Source organism: Gymnoscopelus microlampas (assembly GCF_963454915.1).
Source record: "Gymnoscopelus microlampas genome assembly, chromosome: 11".
Lineage (NCBI taxonomy): Eukaryota > Metazoa > Chordata > Actinopteri > Myctophiformes > Myctophidae > Gymnoscopelus > Gymnoscopelus microlampas.
The window spans coordinates 47,255,488-47,269,730 of NC_139948.1; the positions used below are offsets into that span (position 1 = coordinate 47,255,488).

At 42.4% G+C, this 14,243-nt stretch overlaps 1 protein-coding gene across 1 annotated transcript in view; it reads right to left on the bottom strand.

Moving 5' to 3' along the window:
- nptx2a (neuronal pentraxin 2a) overlaps window positions 1-14,243 on the bottom strand; it is a gene marked incomplete at both ends in the record, with an annotated part of 49,099 nt that overhangs the window by 21,659 nt on the left and 13,197 nt on the right. The window contains one exon of the mRNA XM_084070809.1: window positions 9,387-9,631. Coding sequence (XP_083926935.1) covers window positions 9,387-9,631 — 245 coding nt within the window. The remainder of the gene's footprint in view (window positions 1-9,386; window positions 9,632-14,243) is intronic.

The following is a 14,243-nucleotide window of genomic DNA, read 5'->3' on the forward strand; positions in this document are numbered from 1 at the left end:
GGGGACCCACTTGGGAGTCCCGACCCACAGGTTGAGAACCACTGGATTATGGGATAGCAGCAGGAGGAGTAGGAAGTGGACTAAGAAGGGGGAGGAGCCAAACCAAGTTCCTGTTTTACACAAAATATAGGAGGCGGTGCCCCCAGAGGCACTTCTTTTTTCTTTTTTTTTTTACAAATGGGTTCCCAGATTGTCTGTACACAAACACAACCTCTTACCATCGCAAAACGCTCTTCCTTTGAAGATAAAAAGCTAAATTTGCCCCCTGCTGTGTTTCCATTTTACTTGAATCGCCCCGCAGATACAGTACTGTATGGAACGCCTGTATGTGACTCATTGTGTGCAGAAAAGAACAAAACAAGATGTCAGACGCTGCTTTCTCTCAGCTGTATTATCGTTATTGTTAGATGTGTGCGGAATTTGGGTCAGTGACGTTAAATGTTTATGAAGCTGCACAATTAATATTGAAAAGAAACCGACACTCAGTGAATCTCTTCTCCCCTGCATTCACTTTAATGTAAATAACTAACCAGTTCCTACACAATGCAGAATTATTTAAAAAAAATAATGGATTGATGTCATTACCATAGATTTGCTAATCTATATTTTAAATATATCTTTTCTACCACCATAATAACCATTGGACATTAAAAGTCAAATGACTAATAATTACAAGGTTTTAACTAATTAGGTGTGTGGCCTAATTTACAGAAATGTCCCTAAATTTGTTTTCCCTAAACGTTTCTTCTTGAGATGACTATGAAAACATGCATCATTGCTGTCGGACAGAAAGCTTGTATCTCCACTTTTGTATGTGGTTAAGTGTCTGTATTTAACGAAAAGTATTAACGGGAGCTTGTGACTACATAATAACTCTACATTGGATCGATTAGAACATCGAATCTCAAAGTAGCATTACCATCATTTTAACCACTCTATCCATTTATCCACCCTCTATCCATTTATGTTGGATAGTCAAAAATGAGTACCGGTCACTGCATTAGAACAACATCATTATACTATAAACCATATACATTAACCACTTCAGCCATATTTTATACATAGGTTATTTGAAAATAGCCGATCTACAAGCTGCGACGCGTTGTGAGCTTGTAGATCGGCTATTTTCAAACATTGTTGTACTTTAACTTTAGATACTTTAAGTATATTTTGATGCCAATTCTTGGCATGGAGTACTTCTTCCATCACTGTTCAGTAGTTTCGTATACACGGTCGCTGTACCCGATCATGAATACCAATGTGACTAAATAAGACGTGCGTGCCTGTTCGTGTTGATTTGCATGGAGGTACAATGGAGCTGTCGGCAACATAACAGGCTTTCAAGACTTACAGGTCACATGCAAATCAGCCACGGTTGAGAAGCTTTTCAAGCATTTGGAAATAGACGTTTTTTTTTGTTTGTCGTCGTTGTGCACCTCTGCAGAAAGAGAAATGCAATTTTCAAATCCAATTTTGCAAAGTCACTATACGGGAGCTATGAACACCAGCACGAATAAAGGGACTGTCTGTCATTTTATCAATCATGATGGCGTATAGCGTAGACTGGAACACAATTAGTGTGTTCGTGAAGCGACTGCAAGTAGGCCTACTGCTCGCACGCCTCTCTCTCTTCCTCTCTCCTGGGCGTGTGCTATTCAAACCGATACACAATTACTGATGACAATAATTGTTTTGGGATTGCTTGCGATTTATGAAAAGGCTTGGCGGCTGGGGGGGGGGGGGGGTGGGGGGTGGGGGGGCCCAGAGAGCAAAAAAAAAGCTCTGGCTGGGGTGTAAGGCTATATACATTCAGACACGCCTCGCACACGCCCTTAACAGGCTGGCATTCGAGTATATCGCCTCTGTCAGGTGGAAACCTCCGAAATGTCTAAAAACTATTACTTTTCAGGATTCAAATTCAAAAGCATCAAACATAGAAGATCTACAAGCTCAAAACGCGTCTCGTTTCGAGCTTGTCGATCTGCTACTTTTGATGCTTCTGTGTGATGCTGTAGTATGATCAAGTAGGGTATTAATCTCCGGAAAAAACACACAAAGTTAGAATATGGAGAAAAGAGGTGTCTGTCCGACAGCATCGATCTGAATGTACTGTATATAGCCTCACACCCCAGCCAGAACTTTTTTCACGAAAAAACAAAAACAAAACCGAGGTGACCGAGCCTTTGTGGTGTCCGGCTCCAGGCTCTGGAACAGCTTGCCCCTATACACTGAAGGATTCACAGCATATGGACCGGGGCCCACTAGTGGTGAGTGAGGATATTGCAAGCAAGAGGATGGCACTCACACAGCACTCCCTCCTGGAGCTCGCTGAGAGGGCACGTTGTTTGACTCTCTGGGGGCAAGTTAGTAGGGGATACAAAAGTCCAATGATAATTTGAGGACAGCCATGTTTTTAGGGACAGTTTTCAATGTGACCGTTGGTCGGGCATTATACATTTTGGTGGTGGTATAGTAGAATGCATTTGCCCCCCCCCCCCCCCCCATGTTTGTGCCGAAACTAGTGGGAACAAGCCCAGAGGAGCTCCCTCTGGTGTTGAACATTTTGTTTACATCGTGATACAGGTTAATAAAAATGTAAAGTACGCCACGTTTAGTTCCATTGAGCCGAGCTGGAGCACAATCGATTAAAATAAACATGCTCTGACAATGCACGGCTGTCGTGTTTAGTGGTCAGATTGGTGGGCCGCGGACACTTTGGAGACGGTGGGACCTGATCCAGAAAAGGTCCACAATTTGTTCTGCCCACCCACTCACTACAGGTTTTTATATCCCTATTAAAGAGTAAAGACTCACCTTTTCTCCCTGGCTTTCAATGCTACAGTGTTGGGTAAACCCTGGCCTTTACTGTGTAGCATAATGCTGAATTGCACATTTTTTCTCTTTCTGTATTCCATTTGTGTAATGCCTTGTTCATTTGTTCTGTTTTATCTGTTCTCGGCTGCTAATTTATTCCCTCGTTCTTGTTTTGTTTGTTTTTGAGCTTGTACAGCACTATAAATATTTTTTTTGTTGAGTTTGAGATATCTGGCGAACGTGAATGAAATACTCTCACTCTAAGAGGATAGCCTATCCCATAGCCTGGAGGGACTCTGGCAATTGGCTATAGCTTGTTGTTAGGCCAACTGGCCGACCAATGGTGTAACTTCATCAGCCAGTCAAAAGCAACACATTCCAACTCCCAGTGGTGCGAAGTAACAAAGTACATTTACTCAAGTAATGTACTAGCCAGTCCAGCTCAGAACGCAGCCCTAGTTTTTGTTCAATAAACATAATTGTGGTTTGTACCAGATTGTGTTTTTGTGCCAGACCATTGCCAGACTTTGTCAGCCTATTTACTCCGCAAGCCTATTTCTCTCCGCCAAGTTAAACTGTTTACTATTCAACAAGCAACAGTACAGCTGCTGCCTGCGGCGGCAGAGTGGCCAACAGACCCACCGAAACAAATGTCTCCATTAAAAGACTAAACCAAACTGGTGATGACAATCAACAAGCTATAGCTGCGGAAATGAGCAGCTGAAATGAGAGTGCAGCAGCTGCACTCCAAACGCCAAGGTTTATCAACTCTGAGACAACCGAAGACTTCTTTACAAAGGGCCAGATGCAAAAGCGTCCAACTTGGGGATTCTACAAAATAGAGAAGGGACACAAAAAAAACTATTAGAAAAAGAGGTAGCACATCAACTTATGGGTTCTATGCTCAGATGAAGGCTCATAGCCGAAACGCATAAGCATTCGTTTATTGGTGTGTGCCAATTAAAAAATAGTGGAAATGTGAGTACTTTGTCCTCTATTGATTTGAATATGTTCTACCTTTTGGGGATTTTTTTTTACAATTCCTACTTTTGTAATGGACACAAAAGAAACGCTGCCCGATTCACTGAACAATATGCAGAAGCAAAAGGAAGCGAGCTTCAATTCATCGTATAAGACAAGGGTTCCCCAACTTTTCAACTTTTAATATTGGACAGTTTAGCCAATTCGGGATTAAAAAGGTCTTAAAAGTAATTACATTGTAACTTTAGAAATGTGTAGATACCCTGTACTACTGTATGTTGGTTTGTTTACTGTTGAGTGAGAAAACAATGTTGCACATGAAAATAATCATCTGGGGACCCCCAAAAATAATTTGGGGACCCCCAGTTTGGGAAGCACTGGTATAAGGTATATAGGCCTCATTTATTTCATTGACTGATTGTTTGTTGTTGAGATTTAGTTGCGATTCTGTTACCAACATGATGCTACTTGTGCAGCTGATTTCACAATTACAATTATAACTATTTCTGCAAATCAATTTTTACTTTCTCTCCTGTCAAGCTGGTCACATGTCTGTAGCAGTGTTGCCATTTCTGCTTATTAGAAGTGACTTTGGGGTTGTTCTTCTGTAAAGTCTCTTGCAAATATTGCGGGTTGCATGGGGCTTGTTTTTAGAAACAAAACAGAAGAACAGTTGACTAAGATTTGCATCTGCATAGTAACCTAGCATCAATCAAACAAAGGTAACAAGAAGGGAGGGATGAGTGCTAGGGGGTGAGGTGGAGTCTGAAGAGGTGAGTGCTAGGGGGTGAGGTGGAGTCTGAAGAGGTGAGTCTCCAGACTATCATGTACAATCGGGAGTGAGTGTGCAGTTCTGACTGCAATACAGAGTTTATTCCACAGTTTGGGAGCCTGGAGGGAGAATTGCGTAGGACGTGTGGAGGTCAAGTCCCCAGAACAAGACCTTTCCAACAGTGCATTTGGTTGAGTTAATTTTCTCATTTCATGGATATTTCATGCCCAGGCATAGTTTCACAGAACCTTTAATATAACCTCTACTCTGAAAACAGGTTCCATTAAAAGCAATTTTACTTGAGTAATAGAATTACTTACTTAACCCCGATGCCCCATATCTTGGGCATGTCGTTATGGGCCAGAATGTTTTGTATTCAGCATTTTGTGAAAGAGCTTTTAATATTAAACTTCAAATCAAAATCTTATAAATGATGATGCATCGTTATTATTTAATGTCTAGACCTGCGTCGAACATCTACTGTACATTATGAAAGCGCTGCTTGTACATAATAGAAACCTAAGAGTCATGTGGCAGCACATGCCTCGGGCATGGGGTTCACATGTTCTATAGAAGCCTCTGGCATGGAGTTCACATGTAAGAGTTCTAGAAGCCTGAGGGAGGGGGGGGAGGGAGAGAGAGAGAGAGAAAGAGAAAGAGAAAGAGAGAGAGACACGCACACACACACACACACACACACACACACACACACACACACACACACACACACACACACACACACACACACACACACACACACACACACACACACACACACACACACACACACACACACACACACACACACACACACACACACACAGGTAGAGAGGTAGGCAAGTATACGGCTGGTACTGTAGACTGGTTGGATAGGGCGATTATTCCTAATGATTCAGCTTGTTATTGTTGCTGCAATGCTGAGAAACCAAAACCAAAGTATTGCACTAGTTGTGTACTCGACTCGTGTATATGAGATGTAACAAGTAATAAACGCTGAATCTTGACTCATGCCTTCGACACTGACGGCGAGAACGTCAGAAAGTCAGAGCAGAAATTCCAAAAAGAAATGATTTGACCTAAAAAACTAGAACTGTATTCGAATCTCGTACATCATCTGAAGCAGAACAGTGTTATTAGCCCCCAGGTGGAGGGCGAGACACCGCGGAGCTGTCAGATATGGATAAAAGATTGGTGCAATCTAGTTGGAGACACTGCACTGTCAGGGGGAGGGGGGGGGTGGGCAGTAAAATAATAAGATGGTAGAAGAATACATCTCAGATAGTACAAAATACGATTTGGGGACTATAAACGGGAATGTTTGTGTACTATATCTTTTTTATGTACAATTGACTTTGTCAGGTGGGTGTACACAGCAGTGATGGAAGAAGTACTGACATGTTTTACTTAAGTAAAGGTATCAATACCCTACTGTAGAAACAGTCTGTTACAAGTACAAGTCCGGTATTAAAAATGTACTTGAGTAAAGGTACAAAAGTATTGGCATCAAAATATACTTAAAGAACAGAAAAGTGCAAATTATGCAGAGGGTCCCATTTCATAATGTTTTCCAAATAGATAAAATGTAGAAAAATCCTTTGAAAATAGCAGCTTTACAAGCTCACAATGCGTCGCAAAGTATAGGTCTGAAGTGGTTTCGTAATACTTTTCGTAAAAAGCAACTAGTGACTAAAGTATAATGGAGTAGAAGTACAATATTTGTATAATATATAAGTAAAATGATTAAGGAAATGTCACTGGGATTGGTATAAGATCAAAGAGAGTGCCCTCAGTGCCCTCAATACCCTCATACCTGCAGAACTACTTCTTCAAAGCGAGTGACACCCACAGCACCAGAGGGAGAGACCATGATCTGGTACCACCCAAATATAGAACAAGCATGGGGGAGTTCTCATTCTACTGCTCTGCCACCACAATGTGGAATGTCCTGATACCATCCAATTAACCCACGGCCTGAGGCCGTTTCTACAAAATGTCTTCTAAATCCTTTTTTGGAAAAAAACATACAGTACGTTACTATATCAGTGGTTGTCAATCGTTTTCATGTCAAGGACCCCAACATGTATATGAATTTGGCTGCGGACCCCCATCTCAAAATATTTTGTTCCAGGGACCCCCAGAAGCAACGATTTGAGTTACAAATGTTTGGAGACCACAACGGGAGGGCAATGTAATTCTCTTTAGTACATAGTATAGTGTTTGTATGTGTCGATGACATGTGTTATCGTGCATGCTATGTTGATGAATTGAATACATAGGACCATAGAATTGAACAAGTGAACACAATACAACTTCTGGGAGTAACTATTGATGTGGCTCTTTATCTTGGTCTAAACATATTGTCATCAAAATGGGAAGATCACTCCCTCTATAATGAAATCAGTTGTTCATTCTTTGGTTCTGTCTCATTTAGATTACTGCCCTGTAATCTGGTCGTCAGCCACAAAATCAGATTTTGTAAACAGTTACAGGTTGCTCAGAATAAAGCGGCTCGTCTGGCACTAGGATGTTCATTCAGGACAAGTATTAGCTATATGCGTGAGCATCTGGCATGGCAAATGGTTGAACAGAAATTATCGGTGAGTCTTCTAATGCTACTGCAGAACATTAGTAGCACCAATAAGCCGTCTAGCTTGGCTCACCAGTTACAAATGACGTCTGAACACGGGTACAACAACAGAGGAGCAGCTTCTGGTAACATAAGAACAAAAACAGCACCAAAAACACATTTTCTAAAACACACTGAGTGGTATATATATAGGTCAATAGAACTCTGGAATGCTCTGCCCAAAAAACATCTTATCTACAATCCATAACAAAATGACTTTCAAAAAACACATCAAGAGATATCTTGCCAAGTAACTTGTCAAGTATGTTATTTGTGTATTTGTTTAATTTGACTGGACTGTTGTAATCTTTTATTTATTCATTTTTACTCATATTTGTATTTTTTGTTGTACATTTGTATTGTATTTGCTTTGTTCAGGACCCCAGGAAGACTAGAGGCTCATTCATGTGTCTCTAATGGGGATCCTTTAACCCATTACCTGAGGCGATTATCAAAAATGTTTTCTAAATCCTAACAGTTAAAAAAATATATATATGTTTTCAAGATTTGAAAAAGAATAGCAGATCTACAAGCTCATAGCGCAGCACTCGGTGTCGCGCTACGAGCTTGTATATCTGCTATTTTTGAAAAGCCAAAGACATCTAAAGTGACACAGATGCGTTCCAGGTCTTATAAACAAACGTAAACCACAATGGAAACAAACACATCATCAACCACTTGCACTTTCTCCCCAAAACTGTGTCGCTCAGCTGCTGACTCCTACAAGGTCCGTGGAGGTCAACTTTCATTATCCACTGGCTCTCCATTAAGAGTTCCAAGCCTCCACGTCACCACCAGTCTACTGATCTGTCAGACCTCGTCAATCTACTGTACAACGCGCAGCAATGCAACCCTCAGCCTCCCGGCTGGAACCAGCACTATACAGGCTGCTGACCACGGGAGGTCAGGACTTCATTTGGGCTGCTCCACGGCTTTGGTTGGAACACAATCCCAGACTTTAGCTGACTCTTCCTTATTTTGTATTTATGTCCTTATTGCAAACTCCATGTCTAGGTTGACGTTTATATTCATTTCAACTCGAGGTCTCTAGCCTTTTAAAGTAACACTCTTTTTATTCTGCTTGCACACCTGCAATAAGCCGACATGACTTGTTGGGGAAAAAGTAAAGCCAAACACATTTCAGCACCACAGGGAATGGACAGCGAGGGTCTCTCTCTCTCTCTCTCTCTCTCTCTCTCTCTCTCTCTCTCTCTCTCTCTCTCTCTCTCTCTCTCTCTCTCTCTCTCTCTCTCTCTCTCTCTCTCTCTCTCTCTCTCTCTCTCTCTCTCTCTCTCTCTCTCTCTCTGACCAGACGAATCTGCGAGTGCAAAAAAAAAAGTGTCTGGCACCGCTCCATAGAGAATCCATTTCCTGCTCCAGAAGACGTGGGTGACCAATCAGTGCCCAGTATTCAAATATGGGAGACTGTAATTGGTAGTTGGTTGTAGGTCTTGTAGGGCCATTTTTTTTTTATCCCGCCCCTTGGGAAAAAAACGTCCTCATGGAAACACCAGACTAATATCCACGCAGTGATATAGTCTCTCTCTCTCTCTCTCGCCGATCTACAAGCTCACAACGCTTTGCAGTACCCGAGTGCAACCAAACATAAAATGACGTGTCTTTTGGTTTTACTAGATCTCTTCTCCACACGTCCCTCCCTAACATTTTAGTCTAGTTTTTATTTGTTGACGGAATTGTCAATATATTCAGTATGAGTTTTCGTCATCATAGTCGAATATGTGAGGTCTGGCCCTGGATGAATACTTTTCGTCAGTAACAAAAGGTAATCGACGAACATTTTCCGTCATAGTTTTAGTCGACGAAATCAACACTGGCTGGCAGGAAGCAAAAGCCCAGGCCCAGTAGAGAGTGAGACGGAGAGAGCTGTAGTGAACGCCCTATGCCCATGGTTGCCAAATCTGCTTTTTATAATATCCCCGCAAGATTTTATTTGAAAATAGACGATCTACAAGCTCACAACGCGTCGCATCGCGACGTGTTGTGAATAGCGTTCTGCTATTTTCAAATAGCGGATGTATATGTTAAAGTGCTCATGTGACCCATATAGTCGCTTCTTTTGGGCTGGTTTTCCTCGATCCGGTTGCTTGTTTCTCTCACAGAATCTGGCAACACTGCCTCTGCCCCTCAACGGGGTGCAAAAGAGGATTAGGTTTCAAAGTAAGTCGCCCTTACCTTATCGTTGACCAGCAGCTCGATGGGGTTGTTGCCCCACTCGATGAGGACGATCTCGTTGGCCTGGCCCGGCACGCCGTAGGAGAAGGGCGTCCCGATGCCCGGGCTGGCGCTGGACTTGAGCCACATGCACACGGTGAAGGCGTACATCTCCGGCAGGCTCTTCTTGATGCGGCCGTACAGGTAGTTGGTGCGCAGGGACAGGGACACCTTGAAGTCCTCGGGGGACTTGAACGCGTTGTTACCTGTTTGACGACAAAAAACATGAAAAGTTAATGTTGTCACCTTGCTAAAATGTAGCCTGGTAAACCCTCCCTCCGGAAATCTCATGTGTAATTTATTTCAGGAGTGAGTCTGGCATGATCGCCCATTCTGCAATTTTGGCTGTGGGCTGGAGTTGGGCGGGAGTAATACTGTTGACTGACAACCCCTTCAGCCAATCAGCAGTGCATTTTTACCACCTCCAGACTAATGTGACGCAACGGGACTTTTGAGACGGCCATGCCCAAAATAGGTTGCCTTTTTCGGATACATGCGTGTCACTGCCCGCCCCTGCCGGTTCTCTGAATTTTTATTTTTAATTGGCTCTGTCATGATTAATTGACCACATATATGAAGTTAAAAGTAAATTCCGTGCCTCAAAAAAGAAGTTTGAGAGCGTTTTAAAACCGAAAGTAAGAAGTGAAGACAACGCACAAACAACAATGGCTGCCGTTTGTGTTTTGACGGCTGCACTCAGGCTGCACTCGGCTTCATTCGGGCTCACTCGAACTCGCCACCTGATTGGCCAACTGTCGCTGTCAATCACAGAACGATGAGCGACTGATAGGCTTGTCCATTTGGTGATCGGGCAAGAAACGCCCAGACAAGCCTTCAGGCCAGACTAACCCTGAAATCAAATGGAAATTAGATTATCCGGAGGGAGGGTCTTTACCAGGCTAGCTAAAATGATGAACTATGTTTTATGTTTTCTTTCAGAAAACATAAAAATTGCTGTGTTCACACCGGCAGATGCAAAGCTACAGGCAACCATTCATTTTCAATGGAAGCGAGCCACATGAAGATACAAAGCTACAGGCTACCATTCAATTTTCCATGGAAGCCAGCGACATGAAAGTTACAAAGCTACACCCAACGTTTTATAGCTGCTACAAAATCTTCAAAGCTACAATCCAAGCAGAGCTGGATTCAACTGCAGCTACAAAGCTACAAAACCAACCACGTGTTGTTTAACCATTTCCCACTCGCCTTCTCTCTTCAAACAATTTCTGCTTGTAATTGGGGGGGGGGGCTTTACATGTTCCTTAATATTTTTCCTCGTTCGTCTGACGCATTATATCTTTTTGAAGCTGCCAGTGTGAACGTAACATATTGTTGTTGTCGGGCAGAGACCTCTTATCTCCACATTTTAACTTTTTGTATTTTTTTCGTAAATCATTGCCCTACTTGATCGTACTACAGCGGCACACAAAAGTATTTATTTCGATCTGCTATTCGATCTGCTATTTCTTTTGGACATAATGAGGTTTCTACCCGGCAGAGACATAAGCTCTATTTTGTACTTAATTGTCACGTTATCAGAAATTGCTGCAATAACAAATTTAAGCAAGCAAAACAAGTATTAACCAAGAGGCTTGTTGTGACTAAGCAACAACTACACTGGATCTAATGGAACAGAGGTTGTTTTTCCCCCCCTGAAAGTGGACCGTTTTGGACATACAAGGTTTTCCACCTGATTTGCAGCATCTTGCGTCCAAGGCCAGACCTCACATATTCTTATTATTTCATTATTATAAACCTGCTGCTAAGAGGCATACAGTAATATGAGTTGTTACTGTGGCTGTATAACCATGGCAACAGGAGTACTTGTGTTCGTGTGCGTGCCTTTGTGTGTGTGTGTGTGTGTGTGTGTGTGTGTGTGTGTGTGTGTGTGTGTGTGTGTGTGTGTGTGTGTGTGTGTGTGTGTGTGCGTGTTTTGTTTGGAAATGGTTGTTTTATGCATAAAAACAGATTTTATTTTCAGTTAGGCTTTTAGGAATTATGAAAGGATTCAGGTTGTGTTTAGGTTATAGGGTTAGGCATGTATGGGGGTTGGCCGGGGGTTTGGAATTATTCCTGATTCATACTTAGTTGCAGGCCAACGTCTAGGGCTGGGTCACGATTACAAATTTAAGTAGACAATTAATTGTCACTCAAATAATTGCGATTAACGATTTAATTGTGTGTCGTCGGCTATTGTGTGATTTAATATGTGGCAGATATGACAAATAACTGAAATTTACAAAGAAATTGACATATTTAACAATTTAAACGAAGTGACGCGTTGTAAGCTTTTTTTTATATTGAAAATGTGTGAACATGTATTCAACATAGAAACGATTATGCAAAAATAATTGTGATTAGCCAATCATGTAATAATTGTGACAGGCCTACCAACGTCGTCCTCTGAAAGCAGCCGTTAGGTCTTGTAGATCTGCTGTTTTCAGCGGACGACACTGGCGCTATATACAACTACAACTCATGCTTATAGGATGAAGGTTAAAAAAAATCGGTTAAAAATGGCATTTATAAAAAACGCAATCCTAAAAAATCCTAATGTCCTCACAAGTATAGCAACACAAATGTGTGCGTATACGTGCGTGCGTGTTTGTTCTCTTTTCCGACTGGGTCTCCAGAGATGGTCCCCCCCGCGCCCCCCTCCCCCTTACCCCTCCAGATCTAACATTATTATTCTGTTTCTTGTAGATCTGCCTTCCATGTCTCTGTGGTGTCTCTCTCTCTCTGCTCTCATGATCTGCCTTTAGCCCATTCAATCCAGGGAAATCATCTGTGTCATTTTTAGATGTCTTTGAGCTATTAAAAAATAGCAGATATACAAGCTCATAGCGCGGCACCGAGTGCCCCGCTATGAGCTTGTAGATCTGCATTTTTTTTTTATCGTGAAAATGTGTGCAAATCTTTCAATATATATATTTTCTTTTTTAAGCCAATATTTTTACTCAACTCAAATCTTTGCTTCTGGGGGGTCCCTGCAACAACATATTTTGAGATGGCGTCCACGGCCAAATAGCCTACAGTACATGTCATTTTGGGGGTCCTTGAAAAAAGTTTGATAACCACTGATATAGCATACTTTTTTCAAATAAAAAACTGTTAGGATTTTTTAAGACATTTGTAGAATCCCGAGAAGCAAAGAATTGAGTTAGAAAAGATTTGCACAGATTTTCACGATTTATCAAAAACAGCAGATCTACAAGCTCGTAGATGAGCTTGTAGATCTGCACATTTTTGAATAGCCAAAGAAATCTAAAATGACTCGGACGCAGTTCCCGGTCTTAATGGGTTAAAAAAAAAAGAGACAAAAATCCACTCGTTTTTTTCCTCTCTGCCTCTCTCGCTTCTCACTGATGTCAGAAACAAACCTCCACACTGCCCTACTTTATCACCCCCCCGTTTCATTCCGGTTTTTATATCTTCATTTAGCCTTTATTTAATCAGGAGATTAAATATCTCTTTTTTACAAGAGCGTTCTCCCGAACAAGACGAGACGAGCAAATCAGCACATTAAAGCATTGATTGGAAGCAAACATAAAACAAGTTTCAGAGATTAAAAGTTAAAAAGCGTTTTTTTTTTTCACAAACAAACCATTAAAAAACTATATCAATCAGGGGAATCATTAAAAAGGAGCTAAAAACAAAAGTCAGTATAAAACAGATTAACTGGGGAAACAGACGGGCTGATTTGTCTGCCTCCCAAAAACATCTAACGATGCATGGTTCTGTAGGATTTTAATCACTTTGCACTTTGTTCTGAGCCAGTGCTTCTCAAAGTGGGGTCCAGGGGTCCTTGTGGGGGGGGGCGGGGGTCCACGTAACCATAATATACACAGGCTATTTGAAAATAGCAGATCTACAAGCAGAAAATATTTGAACAGCACAAATCTTGTACGGGACGGGGTGGGACGGGACGGGGTGGGGGTCCCTGGCACAAAGCAATTTCAGATGGGGATCCGCAGTACAGTCAAATATGCATATTCATTTGGGGGTCCTTGACACGTTTGAAGCTGTTCTAAGCTGTGGGAGCAGGGTGATCTACAAGCTCACAACTATCAATGCATGGAATGTCTTCGTGCGTGCATGCAGAGCGGGCGCATGTGTCCGTGTATCTCGAGAACCTTCAACCCGATCGGCTTCAAACCCGCTGGGAGTGTGCAGGCTGAGGACCCGAGGGAGAGCCGGACCCGAGGGAGTGCCGGACCCGAGGGAGTGCCGGACCCGAGGGAGTGCCGGACCCGAGGGAGTGCCGCGCCCGCTGTGAAGCGGGTTCAGTGGATCTCCAGAAAATATCTATAAATCCACTGATCCCCATATATGGAGATCCCTGATGTCATCAAGATGACATCATAGCACTGACGTCATAGACGCGTGCTTCTGGATCCCACCACAGTGCTAGGAAGACCCGCTGTGATTGGCCAGTAGTCGCTGTGATTGACAGTTGTTCCTACCTAGTGTTTTTGCAACTATGGCTAAACCTAACCTTAAGCCTAACCCTAACCTCAGTAAAACTATACCTAAACCTAACCTTAAGCCTAATCCTAACCTCAGTAAAACTACACCTAAACCTAACCTTAAGCCTAACCCTAACCTCAGTAAAACTATACCTAAACCTAACCTTAAGCCTAACCCTAACCTCAGTAAAGCTATGCCTGCCAGGAAGCCAATCAGACACAGGTAGGGCTGGTCTATGGGTGGGTCTTCCTATAACCTTGGTGGAATCCATAATTTAGCGTCATAGACTGGCCTCCTGCACTAAGTACTCCGACAACAGACACTCTTTTTACAGAGTGACTTACAGTA